Here is a 22188-nt window from a genome sequence, read left to right on the forward strand (position 1 = left end):
ACTTCACATTAAAAATCAACCTTTCAAAATAATAACAGCTTATATAAAACAAAAAAAAAAAACACAGCTGGATCTATGTACACATGAAAAGAAAATAGGTTTTGGCTTTCGGGGGGATCGATATATTCATGCTTTTTTTTTCGCTGTTTACAGCTGAAAAATGAGGGAGAACACAAAGATAATTTAATTTACTGCTGGATTTTCTTTTTATCTAAAATATATATAGCGAGACATATCTTTTCTTCTTCTTTTGAAACCCCCCCCCCAAGGGCCCTTAAATTCTTCCTTTGTAAGTCATAGGTTTAAATTTTTTTAAATAAAAAAAAATAAATACATATATTTGATAAAAGCTATGGAAAAAATACTTGACTATAGGCTGAAGGTATTTTTTATTTAAGAAATTGACACACAGATATTGCCCAGATGTCATTATCAACATTACTGATGTGGCAGCATTCTGATAGTGCCATATTATATTCCTGTGTCTATATATAATGTTTTTCGTAGGATTAAAGCAACACAGAAACAGAACAAAAAAATCAGTATTCACTTTGTACGCAAATGCTTGCAGTTGACAAAGGCACTAGAAGGATCTTTTCTTGTATCCAAGAGACACAGGTAGAGCAGCAAAAAAGAACCTCAGAGAATTGATCATGTGGTTTGTTTATTTAAAGAAATAATTTGATAACAACTAAGAGAGGAATGATACTGTTTGCATACATGATGGTTCTAGTACCATTGATTAACACCAGTAATAACACAACTTTGGTTTTTAAAGATTTATAAAAAAATAAATTGAGTGCATTATCCAAAGAATAATCTGAAAGGCAGTTAGTGGTTAGCAAGACAGTTTTTGCTTGTAGAAAGTGTGCAGTATATAAAAATATGTCAACAGACAGAGAGTTGGGTTAAATTCACATAAACATACAATAGTCTACAAACAACTGACATGTCAATTAAAAAATGTGTGTACATTTACACACATATAATCCCCAGAAATCAGTTATGATATCCATTACGGTAAAACAACTTAAAAAATACCACCTTAACACTTGGTTGTTCACAAGTTTGTGGTGCACAACCCTATACTTATCAAGTATAAAATATGACAAGAAACGAAACAACCTTTGCATTTTTTTTCCAAGGCAATACTGATATTTTATGACAGGGTTTGGCAAAAGCTTGTTTTTTCAAAGCTCCAAATGTAACATTATTATTTGATACAGCAAAAACAAACTAACAGTCAGTTGAAGGCACAGGATAGTGTAAAACCATCTTTTTAAGAAAAAAAACAACTTATAAAGCTTATTTGTCACACATCTTTACCAGCAGTTTGGAGCATTATAATTATATAGTGGCACACAAACTCAAAAGAAACCAAACCTAGTGGTTAGAGGTGGAGGTAAAAGTTGATCTTGTTTTAGCCTTTAAAAACAAATATTTTTCCATATGAAAGAGTTTCAGATCATAAGTGTTTTCACAGGAATGTTTAACAAGATCTTGGGGGGGGGGAGCAAATAAACAAAACAAAACAAAACAAAAAAAACTGATGTGTTGTATAAACCAAAGTGTTCTCTGTAGCTTACATCTGTCCATATTCTGACAGTTCCAGTTCTTTCTTATTACTTATATCTAAGTGACTTGAAATCCCTTCTGAAATTGGTTTCAAACGCTTAGTCACCAGCTTTAGGTTGGTCTCGTGAAGGATCACTTGAGTCAAGTATTTCTCTCTTTTGATCCGTTCTTTGATGGTGTACGGGACGTCTGGAATCACGTAGGAGAGGATGAACTTGGTGAGGTAAACAATGTGCTACAAAGAGGACATAGAGAGTAAGTACTGTTACCCATGATATTCCACTTAAGAGCTAAATATATTCTTTATAAAGGAGTAGGATTTCCTTCTTACCTCTACGACAATTATAAAAGCCATTTTGGCAGCGATCACATGCCAGTAGGACATGTTGTGCTCATATTGTCTGGGGTGTCCAGGAGGAAACCGGAAGTCTCGATACCTGGAGAAGGGAAAACATTTCAATTGACCATTGAGACTGAAACAGATGGTTTTGGACATCAGTTAAGAATTTGATTCTGTCTTTACAGAACTGAAGAAAGACAGAATTGCTCATGATGTAGTTAATTTATTCCATTTATTATTTTAACCCCTTTTTGGCTAAAGAAAATCACTTAATAAACACATAAAATGATATATAAAATATATTTCCTCAAGTTTTAAAACCAGTTTTTTGCATATTTTGCTAGATTTTTCAGGATCCAAGTTGGTGTCTTATTTCTTTGTCTCTTCTGTTCACCCCTTAGGTTTTGTATAGGAATGGATTATAAGTAAAAAAAAATCATGAACAAAAATTAAGCCTTAAAAAACATTCCTTTGTGTGTAATTAATCTTCATAATTTTCTTAAAGGTATTGTGGAGGATGTTCTTTTCATTCTTTTAGGCATATTATCTAAATAGGCGGTCTTCTTAATTGTCAGTAAAACAGTTGTTGCCAATGAATAGACAAATGTTGGATATATAGGGGATTGTCATATGGGGTTGTTTTTCAGGAGTTAAACAAAACCTTTAATAGTGCATGGTACGACATTTTTAGCGATTTAATTTTGGGCAAAAACATCTTTCAAAAGGCCTCTTTCCTTTTTCCAACAAACTTGTGCCCCACAACAAAGGAAAAGGTCCAGATCCATTGGGATACTGAAGTCAAAAACCGCAAAGCCAGGCCTTCCTGTCCAACATTAGTGTCTGATCCCACAAATGTCTGCGGGAACAACACTTTCAAACTCCCATAAACACACTTCCTAGAATTGTCGAAAGTTTCCAAAACAAAAGTTGGAATAACTGTTAAGGGTGGGCCGACATAATATAAAAACATTATGGATTAAGAACATTATGGAGGGTGCTGAAGTTTGCATCTGTATATGCTAGCGAAACAGCACGTTAACGAAATACCAAATTAACTGTGATTAACTTAAATAAGCTAACACATTTATATTTTCCAGGGATTGTTAGGGGTTAAAAAAATTGTTATTTAAATTTTTTTTTTTCCCAGATGACTCAATGATTGTGGGGAGCACTGTAGAAACACACCCCACCCCAGATTTGTACCTGCAAATGGTGATGTTGGGATTGCGATCCACTTGAGCGTTAATTTTAGTATCAACGAAATCGCTGGTGTTGAAAAAAGAAAGGGAGCTATTGATGTAGCCCTGCATGCTGTGGTTAGTATGACCCTCATACAGTGAAAATGACCAGTAGTAGACCAGCCTGGGAATCATGTCGGATGTAAAAGCGATGATCATGGCCTGTAGAGATACCGGAGAAACAGGTGAGTTCAATGAAAGTAGGAAGTCTGAGTAAAATTTGAAATACTTCTTTGTTCAAGCAATTAATCTGATTAGACATAAATGTATTTATGCTGCAAAATAATTTAAAAATTACACCATCAAAAAGAAATCATAATCCAGCTTACATTTGTTGCTACTGCCAATATGGTGACGCCTTGAAGAATGGGCTGCCAAGCTCCTATGTCCTGGGCTTTCTCAGGCACATTGCGTCGAAACTGAGTCGTCATTTTCCAAGCGTCGACGCGGATCTCAAACAGATTGTTCAACAGAGCCAGAACCGGAGCAAGAGGAAAAGATGCCACGAAGAGGGTGACAAAGCCAAACTGGATCACTGTAAGGAACAACAGACACTACCTAGATCAGGCTGGGCGGGCTCCATGTTCACACCACAGCGAGCCAACACTTTACGCTCCTTACCCATTTCGAGATATTCGTAAAAGAGACCAAGTTTTGAAACGGGCTGAAGCTGAAAGTCTTGCTCCCAGCGAGGTGGGTCCACATTCTCTGAGGTCGGACGGGTAAAATGGCGAGAGATTAGGTTCTTAACCCACCTATGGAGGTTGAAGTAGGAAAAACGTTACTGCGTTTCTTTTACAGACACACAGGGAGACAGATTGTATTGACTGTTTTAAGATTCTTAAGAAAAGGTTTAACTGCAGCTTACGGTAGCAAGACCTCTTGGATGTTGTTCCAGATTGCTTTCCCACCCATGATGATGGCGAGTTGCGTGGTCAGCTCAATCAGACAACCCCCAGGATCACACTGCAGGGTGGAAAAGACAAAAAAAAGTGAGGCAAACTTGGAGAAGAAAAAAAACTATCGAAACATCTTTAACCTGATATGTTGAACATTTAAATGTTTCAAATCTTCTCACTTTACTAAAACAAACCTTCTGGAATTAATTGCTATTTTTTTTCTGACAGAGCTACACAAAGTAGAGCCCAATGGTAAAAAGGGAAGGAAATAGACTAACAGTTACTACATTTATTTTTTTTAATAATAAAAATCTAGGAGTTATGGTGTATGTTCATATTGAGCCTCTCTTATTCTGATATCTATTGAACAAACTAACCAGCCAACTGTGTTAAGATGACGAAGAAATTAATTTCAGTGTGAACTGCTTGAAATATTTGCTTCTTTTTTTTTTTCTCTTTGGAAAGGTCAGAAGTGAAAATGATGAATATTACCTCCTCATTCCGGAATCGTCCCAGGAGCTTAACAGGTTCTCCTGGGTAGCCGACTATCTTCCCTTTTATGAAAGCAATGTAGAAGCACGAGGAGTAATAGTTGACGAACTGAAAGAGGAACATCTTCAGCGTCAAGCTGTTCTCGTAGTCCGTTCTTGTCCGAGGAAGCTCTGCCATTACATTACACGTTACATTTAAAATGTGTTCCACCAATTGAAAATAAAGAGAAAAGTCCAAGAACTCACCAAAGTTTGTGATCCAGATAGCGACCCGCTCGTAGAGGATATTGAGGACCATGATCACAACGAAGCTGAGGATGCCAGCTGTGACAGAGGTGGCCATCTGCGGCGTTACATACTCCTTTATTGGCTCTAAATTCTTCAGGTCACCTGCGTTTTTAAGACTGACTGACAGGGAGACGAAAACAGCCAATCGGTAGACGATGATGGCCACGATGGAAACCAGGATCAACATGATCTGAAGGACAAAAAGCAAACAGATTAATGTTCTCTTCTTTGGACCAACTTTGGTTTAATTCATACAGAGATGAAAGTAGAAGGTACAAAAAGGAGGAGGCTGTCATTGTTTTGGTTATGTGCTTTACTTTGCTCCTTGCTTTCTAGTTTTATTGGTTTAATTCCTATTTTGTTGTAATTTCTAGATTTATGTTAGTTCTCATGTTTTTCTGTTGTCCTCTGTTGCCCTCTTGTGTGTGTGTTCCTTTCCCCTTGGCTCCCTCGTTGTCTCCTCACACCTGCTCCTTGTCAGCTCGTTAGCCCTCCCTTTTTCTCTGTCAGCTATTTATGCTCTCCCTCTGCTCTCACTCTTTATTGGTTCCTCTGTTGTTGGTGGTCCTGTCATCGCTGCAATCGTCTCCCTGGCTCCTTCTATGTGTTTTCCCTTGATGTCTCCATGGTTCTGGTCTGTTACATTTTAGTTGGATTTTTGGACTGCCTTTGTTAACCATTTTTTTCATTAAAACTACAAGTATTCACCTCAGCCTGTCTGCCTCTGCATTTGGGTCCTCCAAACGTCAACCAAGACGTGACAGAGGCAGCTTTTTCTCTGTAGTAAGTTTTTTTTATTCTGCTCATAGTAAAATGTGAATAAAACATCTTGGTTATTTACACCTAAGTGTCTTTTTCTGCTTTTTGAGTCCTAATATACTGAAATCCTTCTGTATTTTGACAGAACAAATTGGTAGTGATGGTGAGATGAAGCCTCATGAGGCATTGAACCGTTTGGCCAAATTGCTTTAACGATCCCCACAGTTCATGAGGCTTCAAGTCAGTGGTTCCCAAAGATTTTCTTCTGGGCCCCCCTTTGGATTACAATAAAATATCCAATAAAATATAAAATATTCAAGTGAACATGTCACCACCTACTGGTGGACAGCAGAACTACAGTTTGTAATAAAATCTGATTTTTTTTTTTTTTTTTTTGCAATTTTTTTTTTTTTTTCCCCCTTTTAAGTTCCCTTCAAATTGTTAATGGTTGGTGTGTATAATAAAATCTTTTGTAAGTTGTTTTTTTTAAGTGTAAAATTTCTTAGAACAATCATTTAAGGTGCACAGTTTTTCTGCCATTTTAGTGAAATAAACTCAAGCAGACAGTGAAAGTGTTTGTGCAAATTCTGCAATGATGAACAAAATGAAAGGTGTTAGTCATTTTTATTCAAACATGATAGTTTTTCCATGTTTTTTGGTTTTAATCAGGTTGGAAGTTGTGTTCAACCAATCTTTTGACTAAACCGATCTAATTTTCCCAATCTATATTTTTACTCGGGCAAAACAATGCAAATTAGTCTCATCAGCCAAAATAATTAAGTTTAATCGCAACTTTCAAAAGACAGAGACGGGTCTTGAACCATCAACCTCCAGCGTGAGAGGCTGTCCCTTACAGAAGACTCCACTCATGTAGATAGTCTGATCTGGGAGAAAATACTTAACACTGACGTGTTAACACTGGCTTTGTCTGATGGTTTGCTTAAATTTTGATCATTACATTGTTTATTCAAACCAAATTAGCTTTAAGCAACTAGATTTGTTGGCAAAACCAATTTATTCTTAGAATCTATCCAAACTTTTTCCAGCTGACAGCAGCTCTCCTCCAAACGCCCACATCTTGACTGAACACTGAGGCTGTTTAAATGCCTGTCAAAATTCTTGCGCTTCCCGAACCACTTACCGAAGCGGTCACGTGGTATCACGGTAGCGATACATTTTGAATTGAAAAAGCTTCCTGGATGAGAAGCGAAATGTCTTCAAACCTGGAAATTCCAGTGGATTTTTTTTTTTTTTTTTACTTTTTTGGAATGACTGTGACCTGGATGACTGTGACCTGAAAATCTTAACCAGCTATTTAAGGTATGATTTAAAATGGGCAAAACTGGAGGAAATTCTATTATAAACTGCAAAAAGAGTAGTTTACTAATGGTAAAATCTAAAGCTCTTCTATAGGTTGTTTATGTTTTAAATGATCCAATAAAAACCAAGAGCAGGTCTGGATAAACTGAAACTCACAGATGCTCTTCATTGTCTGAGCTTAAACGTTTTGCAACTAAAAGTCCAAAATGGCCTTCAATGCATAAAATTATCTTTGTTGTTGTAATGTGCCTAAATAGAAAAGTAAAACTAGTTTAAATTCTTTGTGTTAACACTACAGATAATGTGGATTAAATAGGCAGATGACATGTTTTTAGATAGGATGCTTCAGAAAACTGTTTCCTCTGGTGAGGCCTCCTACTCTACCCGTCTTAAAGCTCATGAAAGGTCTTAATAGCAGCTACAAATCAATTTGTGCCTTTAACAAAGGAGCTTGTTGCTTACACAAAACATGAACTGACAATAGGCCCAGTATATTTTGACACCCAGCTCATATAAACTCTAAAGTCTTTTTAATATCTGTTGTAGAGTCCTTAACAGTCACCTCAGCTTCTCTACTAACACAGATTTTATCTTTAAGAAATGCCCATACTCAGATTGTGTCCGAATGTCCACCCTAATTACTATTTAGGGCACTATATAGTGATCACCCCCATTTTAGATGTCCGAACGTCAAAAGACGGAAAAGCATTTGACACGAACTTTACCAAAATGCACCTTGAAAAGTAGTGATCATCCATGGTCACTAGAAGAGCACATATATCCCAGAATGCTTTGTGAGGAGAGCTCTTCTCGCAAAGGATCATGGGATTTTGTTGTCACAGTGGCCTGCTGTCGCCTACGTCTGTTGCTAAATGACAGCGGTGACAATTAAGATAAGCTAGTGCAGGCACGGTCACCATATGGCCCATTGACCGATTTAGCATGAATAAAAAAAAAAAGTTCTAATGTTGAGAGGACCACAGCTTACAGCGGACCTCCGAGTCTAACCGCAGCCAGGGCTAACATTAGCCTGTCTACAGCAACCCTCTGACGGCATAGCCGTGTGTAAAGTACCGTTGACTCTTTTTCTGTTTTATTTGGCAAAATGTTCATTTGATTTGTGTTTATTATTATTCCCCCAATAAAATGAAAAAAGTAATAATTTAACATTATCTAGAGATTATTAATAACAGGAGGCGAAATCGGTTCCAATTGACCCATTTATATGCTACATGCTCCCGTTTTCCCCAAGTCCGTACTTTCCTGTGTTCTTGTCAAGAACATACTTGACAAGGACACAAGTCCGTACTCGCTTTCTTCTGAATTGAGAAATGGACTAAGTTAAAGTTGTGAAAATGTCTGGTAAGATTGAAGGGAAACCCAAGACGCCTCTGAGAAACATCAATGATGGGACAAGGAGGGAGGCTTAGAAAATTGTAGCAGACATGTCTCACCCTTTCAGTTTGAGCTTCTAAAGGTCTGCGAGGCGCTACAAGGTTCCCCTAACCAGAGGTTCCCTAAAAAGAGCCTTTGTCAAAAACGCCATCACTCTCTTAAAATGAAAAAGTAAAGCATCCCCTAATCTGAACTGAACTGCTCTAGCTTCATGTACTTTATTGTCGATTTTTTTATTTTTTTTTTCTATAGTTTGTTTTCATTTTTTCAGCTAAAAACAGTTTTCCATATGGGTGAACAATAAAGACTTATTTCTATTCTATTCTGTTATATTCTATGTTAAAATGAAAGTGTAAAAAATAAAGTAACAATAAATTTAATCACATTACCCAGAATAGGACTGTCCCAATTCCTATTGACAATCGAAAACATCGTCCACAGAAGGTATAAGGCACCTTTTCTTGCACCTACATCACATAAACACACGTTAGTACGGTACAACATAATTATTATTAATAACAGTAAAATCAGATTTCTTTTTTTATTTATCTCTACCCCTGTGACAGGATTGGTCCTCTCATAAATACACTTGGCCTCATATTCAGGGCGAGGCGGTTCTTCCTGCTCCAGAAACTCCACTGTGTCCCATTCGTACTCCAGCTCTGCCTGGTACCGCTTCCAAAACTCAAGGAACACAGTCACTGTAGAGAAAAATAAAACAGTCAGGAGGGCAGACATGGAACAATTACAAAATATAGCGGATGCTTGTTGTTGATTGCCTTTAATAGACAGAAAATTGGTGATAAAACAATTTAGCAGAATTAAAGCAAGTGTTGATCTAAACTTACCCCATACTGACATGAAAACAGCAAACACCAAGGTTCCAAAGTTATCAAATATAATAAGTGTCTGAAAAAAGAAATACAAAAACCAAACTCAAACACTGTTACTCTAATGGCGTAAGGGTGACCAATACTTTTTTTTAATTATTGCTACATTTATAAACATATTTAATTGTATGCCTGGGCAGGTCAGTAAAAGCACTAGTCATGAATCACATGTAGACCTTTTAGTAATGAAGACCACAGTAAAATGCAAACAGACCTGCATGGGTTAAAGGGCGGTTAAATAGATTTATTGTTAAGAAGTTCACCTTGGAAGTGTCGCAGGTGCTGTTTAACATCCAGTAGTTGCAGAGGTCACACTGTGGACACATAACAAGCTTTCCTCCTATGTTGGGGTTGCACACCTCTTTGCTGCATTATTTCAAACAGAGAAGATTTCATTAGAAAAAGAAATAAGTTCACATCAGACAAAAAAAAACCAAACAAATCAACTTCTAAAGATATACTCTGGCCTTTGCTGCATATTTTATCTCTAATTTAATCTTATATCCCTTCAATACAAATTCCTTGCCCATGCATTTTAATAACTATTCCCAGTTATACTTCAATTGTTAACTATTGTTAAATGCCATAAACTTTATTTTACTTTTTTTCTGATTTTTTTGGTTAAAATACAATTGTGAGAAGTATACAATCTAGAAATCATCCTTATACTAATTTGAAATACCTCCATGTGCTTGTTTCTTGAATCTGGTATCCGTAAATGAAACAGCACAGTCCGACCACAGCAGCAATAGCCAGCATCATAGTGTAGAAACCCAACCAGGCATAATAAATCCCGATCTTCTCGCCGTAATACCTCCTATAAAAATAAATGATACGCTTTGAATAAGTGCAATGAGATAAACACAGTTTTCTGCCTTATAACCAGCTAGACAAGCATTTTACTAATCAAATAAAATCTAAAACAGTTGGAAAAATTTGGAGAAATTTAATTCTGGTTCTCGTTCTGAAGGTACAGAAATAGGGAGGGAGAAGCGCCATCTTCTTATTTGTTAAGAATAAAAACATATAAACAGAAGGTTCTGTGGCAGAGGGGGAAGATGAAACAGTTGAGCTGTAAGAGGGAAGATTTGGGTTAAAGGAATCTGAAGTTTGTTTTCCAGCCTCTCTCTCTATGCTCCTTTTCTTTCTCTTAACTTGACCTAAAGTTATTTCTGTATAATCCTCAATAATTCCCCGTTTCCTTTCCTAAAGGCTCTTCTTTTCTTTTTTAGCAGCATCTTCAGATCAGTGGTGATCCAGGGTTATACTATTGGAGAAGCATTTCACTGTTCTGTTGGGAATGTTTTATCTAAACAGTAGTTTATTTGGTCTTTTAGTCAATGCACTCATTTCTTCTCCATGTGGCTGACACAGTGCATCCCAGTCGGTTACCTCAACACAACCACGGAGGGCTGTATCAGCCTCCTCTAAGCATCCTCTCAAAGTTCTCCTGATTGCTTCTAAAAAAGGGGCATATATTCTGAGTACAGCAGATTGAGATTGAATCTAATTTGCTGAGAGAAGGTATTGCTTTAGAGATGTATAAGCCCTTAATAATTGCACAAATGCAGTTGAAATATTATTTCAGCTTTGGAGCCGTTAATCAGCTGCTCCTGGTTTTTGGCTATTCATAAGAAATGTCCCAAGCCAGTAGAAACACCACACTGAAAAAGATGTAACCGCCTTTAAAACTAGCTAAAATGACCGATGAGAAAAGCAACATACACTCTCTTGTGAGCAGCGGCCACATCTCTCATACTCTATACGGTACCAAATTTTTAAATATTATAGAATTCCAATGACCTGTTTACTGAACTGGATCAAATTAGTGTTGTATGTCTCCAGAAACTTTAACTGACCTTTGGTATTCTTTTTCGAAATTTCTTTTTTCCTACTATATAATTTGTTTGTGAAAAGAAACACTTCTTAAAGTAAATGTCATAAGAAGTTAGTAAGCGTATAACAGCATATAAAACCTGATTCTAAAAGTGTTTGCCAACCTTATGAGGTCCAGAGGTTGCATCTTGTAGAAGTTCTTGGGATGAGCCCATTCCTTATAGAGCAGGAACCTCTCATTAGGACAGCTTTCTTCTTCGGACCTGACATTAAACCTACACTAAAACAGCAAACAAAACATTTCACATATTATGTACTTTACAACAACCAACCATTGTATGGCTGAACACTAACAAACACACATACGTCATGTAGCGGATAGGCAGCTTTGTACACTCCAGAATCCAGCAGTTTGGTGATGCCAAACTTTTTATTGTTTGCTCTGACTTCATAGGGAGCTCTGCACAGGATATAGTATGCCTGAAATAGAAAAAAAAGGATTAACATTTATTTTCTGGGTAAATCCTACCATCAACATTAAGGTCAAGATAGATATAATGGTTTTTAAGTAAAGAAGTTTCTGCTGTCAGACTACTAATCCTTTAATAGATGATCTATTTTGGTAGTATGTCTGAATGTTCGGAAACAGAGGAGACTTTGTGGGTTTTTTTGTAACATCAAGTCTTGTAATTGAAGCTGAAATCAGCTATTTAGAGGTTAGGGCAAAAGGTAACCTTAAATCGGATGAAGTACTCCTATTTGGATCGACAAAATTGCTTTAATTCGATAAGTGTATATATATATATATATATATATATATATATATATATACATTTAGAGAAACCTACATTATGTTTAGGCTTTGTAAACCTATACTCAACAAAACTTGCATCTCCTGGTTTGAAAGGCAACTCAGATTGGGAAAAAGTTGTTGCTCCAACAGTAGCATTAAACGTCAAGATACAGCTAACTGACGGAGAGCACTGGAATATTTGGAGGCATGCAAAGTTACACCTCAACTGCGAAGCCTCAAGTTGCGTGGTTGTTTTACTAAATACAGACGGAACAAATGGAATTATCTGCAATATTAAAAAAAGCTAAGCTATTTGGGACATTTATCAGAATCAGAATCAGGTTTACTGCTAGGTAGGCTTGCACTTACAAGGAATTTGACTTGGTGATGATGGTGCAGAAAAATTATATATATATAGAATACAGAATCTATAGCTTTATACAATATAAAACATACAATATACCATATACAATATATAGTTTATAGCTATGCACTAACTACACAGCAGGCTGTGTGTTAATGTAACGCAGGAGGTCTAGAGATGCTACATTGGTGTAGCTTCTAGGTCTTGCGGAGATATAAGCAATTAGCTAATTCTAATTGACCTAAACCAGAAAACTGTTTAAATACTACAGAGAAAATGCAACAATTATTATGTCTTATTATCCAGTGTAGAATCTGGCTTCAACTGGATTTGTCTCTTTAGATGAGTCCTACACAAAATAGTGCCTGGCTATTGGGATCTAAAGCATTTCAGTTTGAGGTATGTCACTCCTGCCACCAGGTCTGAATCCTGTTTTTATCTTTCTTTTCTTTCTTTAAACCTAAAGATCAATTGACTGTAAATAACATTTCAGTGTTCTAAGACTGCCTCCAAGTGGTGAAACGTTTATGAGCTGTCAGTTCCTCTTTTAGGTTCTAAGCATCCAGGATTAAATTCCTCATCAGTGCAGCCGGCACTGGAATAACCAGCTGTTTAAACTATGTAAGCTACATTTTGCATTGGTAAGATGGTGTAAAAGTCTTTTTTGTTTTCCTATCTTGTATGCCTACACCCAGAAAATAAACTGCAGAAACCTAAATAGTCTGATGGGTTTGAAGAATTTTAAAAAATATCACGAAAGCTCAATACAAGTAGTTAAAAATGCAGGGAGATCCAAAGGTGTTTAACAATCAACAACTTGCCATTCTACTCCTCATGGATGGAGTGAAGAACTGATCCTGGTTCACAATTTGGAAGCATTCCTGACGGTCCTTCTCAAAGGGTGCAGTAAAGTAATCCGTTTCTTTTTTTATCAGATTCTCGTCAGGTTTGAAGTACTTGGTGAAACAGTTGAAAATGGTCCAAACCGACGGTTTGGAGGAGATCTTGTTGAGCTCGATGGGAACCTTGATGTGCAGGACTTCGGCGTATGTGCACTGCACATCCCAGGGCACATGAACTTTCACAAATATGAGGTTGTCATTATGGACCTGCAGAATGCAATGAAAGCTAGTTTCAAGTAGGAGGGACATGATGTAAAAAAAAGAAGCTTTTGAGGTTTACTTACAGAAGGTGTGGCTTCCAGTTCCAGGCCCATCTTCATCAGGCTGGCCTCAAAGTACTCTCGTCGTCTCTGCGGGGAAGAAAATGACTATTCAGTTAGGTTGTTATTTAAACAAACCTTAAATAATAACCCTTGGCTTTCTGTTATCATTATGGCATCAGCTCAACGCCTATTTTTCACGGGCTGCCGACCATCTGTGCACAGATTAGGGGGCGTCCAGATACAACTTTTTCTTTTCCGAAACAATACCGATATTGCAGCATTGAGAATTTGCCGATACCGATAAGATTTTAACCCGGTATGATATTAGGATGTATCATACTAGCTTTTATTAATTATTTTATACTGTGGAATGATAGAACAGGCTTGATAAAGTAATATAACCAATATATGGAACAAAAGTCAACAATAAAAGGTATGAAAACAACTTACCTACTGTATGTAAAATTAACTGATCAGTTACAGAAACTTCTATTACCATGAAAATAAAATCCGATATTAGTTTTTTCGCATATATCAGACAGATATACGATAGTAATATCAGATCAGGACATCTCTGGTATAAATAGCCAAATTTACTCCTCAGCTAACCGTTAGCTAGAGAAAAAAAAACACTAAAAGTGTGGCGTGAGTTTGCATTTCATGCTTTGTTTATACAAAAACATGAGTTTAGGTTTTTTACGTATAGAGTTAATAAAACTAAATTGAAGTTTTCTGTTTAGAAAGTTATTTTTACATATATTTCAAGGATCATTGAAAACAATTGAGATATTGTAGGTATATGTCCAGTGGGATGTGTCCCTGACAATATTTCTGCTGTCACCTCCAGCACCATTGTTGTCACTTCCTTATTTATAACCAGAAATACTTTTGTTTCCAAGAAAAACAGGAAAGGCAATTAATTCCCTCTTCTTCCTGTTTTTCTAAAAAAAAAACAAAAAAAAAACAAAAAAAAAACTACATGCAAAATAAATCATCTAAATAATCTAATCTTTAAATAAAAACCTTTATATTGATGTCATTTATCCCAGAAATGAGTTAAAAGCATCTTAATTTACTCCCCAGGAACCAGAGTTACAGCAGAAACATAATGGAGCTACCGAGTAGAGGGAGTGCCGCTGGAATTTCTTTTGAACATTGTGACAGATGAATTGCCGCGGGGGATAATGCTGTTAAGGAAGCATTCATGCCACCTCTTAGGCAAAGTCTCAGTGCCTTAACAAACTGTATTAAACAGGCTGTTTCAGGGCATGTTTTCAGTTACCACTCATTCCTTAAAACAGCCAAAAACACCACATCAGTTAATCAAAGTCCCGATAGGGATTCTGCCTAAATGTCATGGTTTTAATCAGCTAATTATTGCAGTGTTTTATAATCATTCTAAGGATGTTCAATATTTCAAAACAAGCTGTACTGTAAGCCTGTTGGGAAAGACTCAAAGGTTACAAACATGCCAGGGTGTGCCTAATTTGGACTATTTTTATCTTTTGCTTGTTTGAATTCCAAAACAACTGAATGCACTAATTTATTACAGTTAACTAAAAATAAATGACAAAATTTAACATTTAACTGAGTCTGAATTTGTTGGATCAGCAAAGATTAAATGCAGAATGTCTTTTTTGTTAGTAACTTGACCTTCTAAAGCCTTCGTTAATCATATGTACATACAGTCAGGGGAGGATTTAAAGCAGACACTTATCTCCACGTGCAAACAAAGGACTCACAATTCATCTGAACGATGAATCCATCTCCTACTCTAAGTCTTTCATGTTTTTTTAAAGAAATGCAACAATAACAGCTTGATAATCTAGAGTTATAGAGATTTTTTTGTCTGAACAGATATAACTGAATAAAAAAAATGCTATGGTCATCATAACATATGAAAAAATAATAATCTACAGCTTATAAAGTAATGAAAAAAGAAGTTTTTAGCAAATATAGTACCCGATGCATGTGTGAAAAATGAGAACTCTACCTTATATCTCTGGAAGGTGTGCTTCTTCTTAAAGTCCTTCCTATCCTCATCTTCATACACCAGGATGAAGTCAATCCTCCTCACTCCGTCGTTGAAGAATAAGGAGTCCGGTTTGCCGTTGTACTCTACCTGAGGGCAGAAACATGGCCCATCAGGTAACTCTACATCATGGTACTCGTATGAATCTTCCTCCATAACATCATACATGTTAGAGACAGCGAGTTAAAATGGACAATAGATTCTGCAGGCAGCTGCTGCCCTGATGAGCTGATTTCATCTGTGATGGCGTGACGGGAAAAGGGGAAGAGTCAACAAACCAAAGGATACCCGCCCTTTGTCTCCCTCTCTCCTTCCCACTGTCCACACAAGGAGACTTGTTTTACAGTAGAGCTACTTAAATAACTGAATATGATGAGACTTATAAAAGTTTGAAAGGAAAAAGTGAATTTTTTATAAAATAAAACCCACTTTTTTTCCCTAATTTAGCCCAAACGATAATTTTTTTACAGTAAAAATAGGTACTGACTTCGAACAACTAGAGAATAATTAAATATTTAATCTTAAACCTGATTAACTAACTTCCTGGATGTTCTAAAGGTTACTTTCTTGCTTAAAAAAATCTTAAAACTACCTTTTCCCACTCACCACAGCATTTACAGCGCTCTCTTTATTGCATCTGCTATTGTGTCAAAATCACACTAGACTTATATCTGACTTTAATAAGTGTTCAAGGCGAGGAAACTTTCTGTGGTTTTTAGTATTTTACTATTGATAATTTTGGCTTGAGCTATTTTTCATGACAGCTTTTTTTTCTTTTACAGTAGTCTTGTGTCTCTTGCATCAGTTTTCATTTTTTGTTGCATGTTTAAGGTCATGTCATTGCATCTCAACAGGTCGAGACTCTGACTAGAGCAATAGTGCTCTGATGCCTGATGCTGACCCGTTTCTGTCTTTAAATCCTTAAGCCTGCCTGCCACAGTCCTGATCTGTTTGCCCTAGCTGTCTTCGGATTCTGTCGGATTCTACTGTGGACTGAACCTGGATCTGCATCTTGACTTTACCCTAAGGATTATCCTGCCCTCCTCCGTCATCTGCTTGGATCTGATCTCCTGTCAGTTCTGTGTCCTTCAAGGCTACAGCTTCTGAAACACTCAGTGTGGTAATCGCTAATTCTTGGCAGCTGACCAGCTGGTATCAACCTCATTCTCAGAGCAACTGAGCGACTGAAATCTTTTTTTTTATTTAATTTTTTTAATTTATTTATTTATTTGTATTTATTTTCTGGTGCAAATGCACCAGAATTAGCCAAAATGGTATTTTCATCTGTTGTCCCTGGACAGATCTTAAAATTGTCTACCTAAATAAAACACAACAGCTACAATGAATAATACAAATATAAAAAGAAATAAAAACAGCTATAACTCCTCAAAGCTGATTAAAAAATACAGAATAAGTGTTCGCTGGACTACAGAGGTTCATAAAATAGAATAAAATATTTAAACTATGTACATGTAAATATATATACACATACACATACAGTATATACATACACACAGCAGAGACACAAGTGGCAGCATGGCTTGTTAATGATAGACATTCAATTAATGCTGACATGACTGATGTGTTATGACCCAATTTTTTCGATGCTTTTTGAAAACAGTGTATGTTGTAAGTTCTCTGATCTAAACCAGGTTAATGACTCACGCATTCAGATCATCCTTTGTCAGGTTTTTGTGGTCACTAATCTGTGTTTCCTCTCACCAGAGTTACCTGCCTCGGACGCCCTAGCCGCTGCTCCTGCAGATCAGCAAACCATCCATCATTGCGATATTAAATGCTTTTTAAGTTATCCCACTGTTTGTCTTGCCTCTGTTCTGAGTCATTACATAAATAAGCCTTCTTCTTTCTACCAGACTCCTCCAACATTACTTTAATTTAATATATATTATAACTTTAATATAACTTAAATTTTTTAATGATTTTTACAATAATTTCTGAAATGTTATATTGGAGAAGTTTCATCAATTTGGGATAATAACGCTCAGAGGTTTGTACAGTAGCAGCTGTTCAAAATAGCCCTTCCCAGTCAAACGCCGGCTGAATGGCTGCCTACTTCCCTCCAACTCCCAGTGAAATCCCCTCCAACTTCCAGCCTCTGGAGTGAACCCCTCTTGCATATTATTTTACTCTGACTCCATCCTTTCACTGAATTGCAGGGTCTGACCAGGATATAACGCTACTCTTTAGATCTTAATGTCCACAAATCATGACAGAAGGAATATTTTAGTACAAATATTGATGTTTAAAAAAGGAATTGTAGGGGACCAGCCAAGGGCCCATCAGGGAAAGTATGGAAATTTTGAATGGCTTCTACTGTACAGGCGTCATCGACTAAAATTAAGAAATGTATTGTGATATAAGTTTTGACCATATTTCCAGCTTCTGGTCGGGCAATTCATCATTCAACGAGAACACTACTTATTTAGTTCCAGATTAGTTACATTTTTTCCCCTTGAATATTAAAAAACATTAATTAAAATGTTATGTTTATTTACATGGATTATCCCCGTCTAATAACAACAATACTTTACCACCTGAAACGTTCAAAATAAAAAATAAAAAAACACAAAAGAACAAGAAATCTCTAAAAAGGAAAACATATTTCCAATCAGAGTACAGTGATTAAATTTAACTGATATTCAATTACATTGACTCACCTGATTTACTTTGTTCACAACCGATCCTTCTTTGATTGACTGATAGGTGGGTAAAAACTCCTGGGGGTAAACTGTGAGAGAGAGAGAACAATACAGACACAGATAAAGAAAATAAAGATCAAATTATCAGAATCAGATTATTTAGAATATTTACAAGTAATGCTCAACATATATAGAGCATAAAGAATAAGCAGCTAGCTAAAAGTCTACAGGAAGAAGTCACTTAATTAAAAAATAATAGAAAATCGTAGCTTTAATTAGTTGAGTGGGGTATGCTTTACAGTGTGTTTTAACATAAACTGTCTGAATAGTCTCCTATAAAGCACTATTTCCTATCCTCCCTGTCCCCTAAAGAAACACAATGTGAAAAACTTCAATTAAATCAAATTTGCTGTTGATTCGACCCTTTGCTTTCAGATCATTAAGCTACAGATCCACACAATGAAGCAGAATTGTTAGTATTTTGTCAGAGAAAAGACCAAATATTAAATGATGTGCTCGATATTTAAGCTTCCTGTTCTGTTTAAACTGTATTTAGATGCAGCTGCTCCGTCACTTTCTTTGCATTTATGTTCTGCTTGTGGTTTAGTCAGGGGACTGAGCAGGGGAGTGTTTCTGTTCTGCAAATAGTTCCCTTTTCTTTGTCCTCAAGTTTGCCCTCATTCATACCTTTTAATCTTATAAAATGAATTTTCCCACTTGCTGAACTGTTTGCTGGGGACAAAGACTAAGGGGAAAGGAGGAAAAAGCTTCACACTATGACTAATTGCTGAGAACAAGAAGACAACTAGGCTTCTAATATGGAGAGTCATATTTTCTTGGTCTGTGAAGTGGAACAGTAATTAAAGACAGATGTTGTTTTTACAGCACCAGCCGTAGAAACAAGCAGGGGACATAACTGTGGAATCGTGAGTCATCAAAAAAGAATTCAACTCTGATAAAATGAACATTGCTTTAACATGGATTTCACAAAAACCCCTCAAGAAAAACAGGTTTCATCTTTGTTTTTCATGCCGTGACATGTTGGTTTAGACAAGGAGTCTGAAATATCACAATCATTCTCAACATGTGAGAGAGCTGGAGTGAAAATCCTTCCAGGGAATTACAAAAAACCATTAACCCAGACTCATCTGAAAAGATTCAGTTTCTACTTGAAGCAGATGCAGTCGCCTGTTACATTTTGCTTTGATGCAAAAACCCACAGTGCAAACTTCACTTCCTGTCGAGTAAACACCACGCTCATCCGCACGCAATGCAAAGAGGACCCACCTTAACAGGAAATTGGCATTTTACTTTGATTTCACCTTTTTCCAGTGCAGGATTACTGTTTACACAGTAAAAATAGAAAAGCTAACGAAGGCGTCATCTGTCAGTTTTAGAAACTGACAGGAAACAGCAATTAGACATTAGGGATTGATGTAACGGCTGTAATAGGCTGCAGCGCCATCGCCATGACTACAATCAGCTCAAAAATCTTGTTGAGCATTTGGCAAGAACCATTCTCTGCCATCTTACATATTTTCCAAGAAAAACGTAATGAAATAGGATATCTTTGAAGGAAGTCTTGGCTTTTTTTTTTTTTTTTTTTTTTGCTGTGTTGACAGCACTAGTGGCTCTTTTATTTTTGTACAGTTGGCTGACAGTAAATGGGGTGCGAGAGGGAGAGAAACAGCTACATTAAGGTACATGGGTCATACAGCTGAGCTACAGTGTCTGGGTTTTCAGCTAGATGTGATCAACACATGCATTAACATTTAATGAGTATGGTCTAATGAAAGCAAGGTTTTCAGTTTATGCTCAGAGCAGACACGCTTTGCATCACATTACTGATGACTAATAATAATACACAGAACACACAAGGGATGCACGTTATGGTGGGCAACAAGAGCGATGAAGAACTGAAAGAATTCTCACATGAAAACTCCCAACTCTAATGAAACTGAGTTTTAATGTTCATTTTTGCACCATTTAAAAGTGGATTTGTTTTACACATGTGAAAACGTGTTACAAAACATCCTGACTGCACACCACCCTAAACACAGCTTCCTGGTTTTAAAGTGAGCCGAAAAAAAGAGTTCAACACAAATTCAGAGTCAGAATTTTCCAATCACAGAATTAAATCCTTTAAAACATCTGTGGCAAGATTCCCACGTCTATTTTGAGAGACAGTCACCATGACTAACTCGAACTATTTTGCAAATATGGAAATGGCAAATTGGGAAAAAAATCAACAAATGAAATTAGTTCAAGCTTCTCCATAGAAGAAGAAATAAGCGAATGTAAAATGTAGAAGAGTTTAAAATTAAGACAAAATAATAGGACTTTATATTTGGTGCCAGAAAAACAAATGTAATCAAGTTTGAATTGTACAGCTAAATATCCTGATAGGATTTGTCTGCACACAGATATATAACTTATTGGCTGCTGCAGGTATGTGAAAATAAAATAAAAAAGGACATTGATCATTCCAACTGATGTCCATATCTGTGTAGTATTAAGATGTTGAGGGGTATTTGAGTCCATAGCAATCAAAAATCAGTGTAACTGTTAATATCTGCAAAAAGGAAGAAGCATGTTCCTGCACACTGCATCAGTTCCTTGTCTCCCCCCTGCCTTAAGTACTGTATCACTCTCCTCTTTAGTCTTAAAAAAAAAAAAAATCCCCCAATAACTCCAAGTTTTCCTGAATTCAGCTAATTGCATTATTACTACACACCCCCCTCTTTCATCAAATCCCCCCAGCAGATCCACTCGCTCCCTAAGAAACCAGGAATATGATTGAAGATTCTACTGTATGCATTTAAGGTTACCCACCACCTGGCTCCCCCTCACCTTTCTGATCTTCTTCACATCTCTACTCCCTCCCACATCCTCAGATCTGTCTCCTCTACTTTACTGTTTCTCTTTCCAGCCTCAGCACCAGAGATTTCTCTTAATTTATCCCTTTGCAATATTTAGACCCTTTTTTTGTTGAAACAGAAACTCAAAATCCTCTCTGTTTAAAAATGTTTATTCTCTGTATTTGCGTGTTCATTTTAACTTTTACGTGTGTTGTTTTTATTATCATGCTATAATTATAATGTTGCATGATGTGTTCGGTATAGTATCATTTAAATAAAAAGTATTTTTATCATATTTAGTGACAACAAAATATAAAACCATTATTATTATTATTATTATTATTTTTTCAATTAATAATCGGATAGCCAAAGGTTCCTTAAAGAGGATTATTTCCAAAGGTAAACCAGGTGAAGCTAAAACTTTTCCACTTGAGGAGTTCTGGATAGAACATAATGGCAGCCAAAAAGTTTTTTTTTTTTTTTTATCTTAAATGCAAAAGTTTTACACATTTTTTGACAATCTTGGTATAATTGGTGCTCTAAGTGGGTTGCTCTGTGAGCTAAAGGGCTGGACAGCAGGCTGACAGGAAAGGGGATATGAGAGAGGGGGAGAGACATAGACCACAGGTCAGATTCGAACCCTGATCAGGCCGCTTCAAAAAATAAGGCCTCCTTACATGGGTTGTGTGTGCTAACCACTAAGCCACCAAAGCATGCCAACTCCAATCAGTAATTAATCGAGTACTAAATTAGTTAAAGATCATTTCAATGATCAATTAATCATGATTAATCCTTATATGGATTGTGGCATGCAGTATTTATATTGTCCAGCTTGCTAAAACTATGAAAGTTTTATTTGGTTTTTAGCAGGGATATTTAGTGTCTGCCTGTAGGGGGGTGATTGCATTCATAGGTTTTGGAAAGAAATTGTTCCTGCGTCTATTTGTTTTAGATTTAATCTTCCTGAATTCTTCTCCTGAGTGAAGAGGAAACAGTGCTTTGGCCAGGTGGGGGGGATCTCTTGCAATGTATCTCCTCCTTTTTCTGGAATCATGCAGCCAGATCCAGTAGATGACATCCCACAAAGCATTGCTGTTCCGACAAGCTGTGCTAAGGAAGGTAGCCTGACGTAGTCCTACTCAATACTAGTCAGAATATGAGTCTGATACTGCTCCATAGAGCTGTGATTATGGGGCGTGTTTCGAACGAACCAGGAAAAAAAAGGCCTCTGTACTCAATTGGATAGACCTACAACCAATAAGAGCAACGGAGTGCGTGACGTATG

At 36.6% G+C, this 22188-nt stretch overlaps 1 protein-coding gene across 1 annotated transcript in view; it reads right to left on the bottom strand.

The window, feature by feature from the left end:
* Nucleotides 1-461: 461 nt before the first annotated feature.
* Nucleotides 462-22188, bottom strand: part of ano6 (anoctamin 6) — a 24376-nt gene continuing 2649 nt past the window's right edge. The window contains exons 2-20 of the mRNA XM_015380456.1: nucleotides 18064-18134; nucleotides 15347-15475; nucleotides 13375-13440; nucleotides 13010-13297; nucleotides 11398-11511; nucleotides 11196-11311; nucleotides 9878-10012; nucleotides 9459-9561; nucleotides 9154-9214; nucleotides 8861-9006; nucleotides 8695-8772; nucleotides 4790-5021; nucleotides 4545-4714; nucleotides 4022-4119; nucleotides 3775-3908; nucleotides 3483-3688; nucleotides 3119-3315; nucleotides 1907-2012; nucleotides 462-1810 (exon numbers count right to left, since the gene is read on the bottom strand). Of these exons, the coding sequence (XP_015235942.1) occupies nucleotides 1583-1810; nucleotides 1907-2012; nucleotides 3119-3315; nucleotides 3483-3688; nucleotides 3775-3908; nucleotides 4022-4119; nucleotides 4545-4714; nucleotides 4790-5021; nucleotides 8695-8772; nucleotides 8861-9006; nucleotides 9154-9214; nucleotides 9459-9561; nucleotides 9878-10012; nucleotides 11196-11311; nucleotides 11398-11511; nucleotides 13010-13297; nucleotides 13375-13440; nucleotides 15347-15475; nucleotides 18064-18134 (2678 nt within the window). The 3' untranslated portion in view covers nucleotides 462-1582. The remainder of the gene's footprint in view (nucleotides 1811-1906; nucleotides 2013-3118; nucleotides 3316-3482; nucleotides 3689-3774; nucleotides 3909-4021; nucleotides 4120-4544; nucleotides 4715-4789; nucleotides 5022-8694; nucleotides 8773-8860; nucleotides 9007-9153; nucleotides 9215-9458; nucleotides 9562-9877; nucleotides 10013-11195; nucleotides 11312-11397; nucleotides 11512-13009; nucleotides 13298-13374; nucleotides 13441-15346; nucleotides 15476-18063; nucleotides 18135-22188) is intronic.

The sequence above is a fragment of the Cyprinodon variegatus genome, unplaced genomic scaffold (assembly GCF_000732505.1).
Source record: "Cyprinodon variegatus isolate N-32 unplaced genomic scaffold, C_variegatus-1.0 Scaffold214, whole genome shotgun sequence".
NCBI lineage: Eukaryota > Metazoa > Chordata > Actinopteri > Cyprinodontiformes > Cyprinodontidae > Cyprinodon > Cyprinodon variegatus.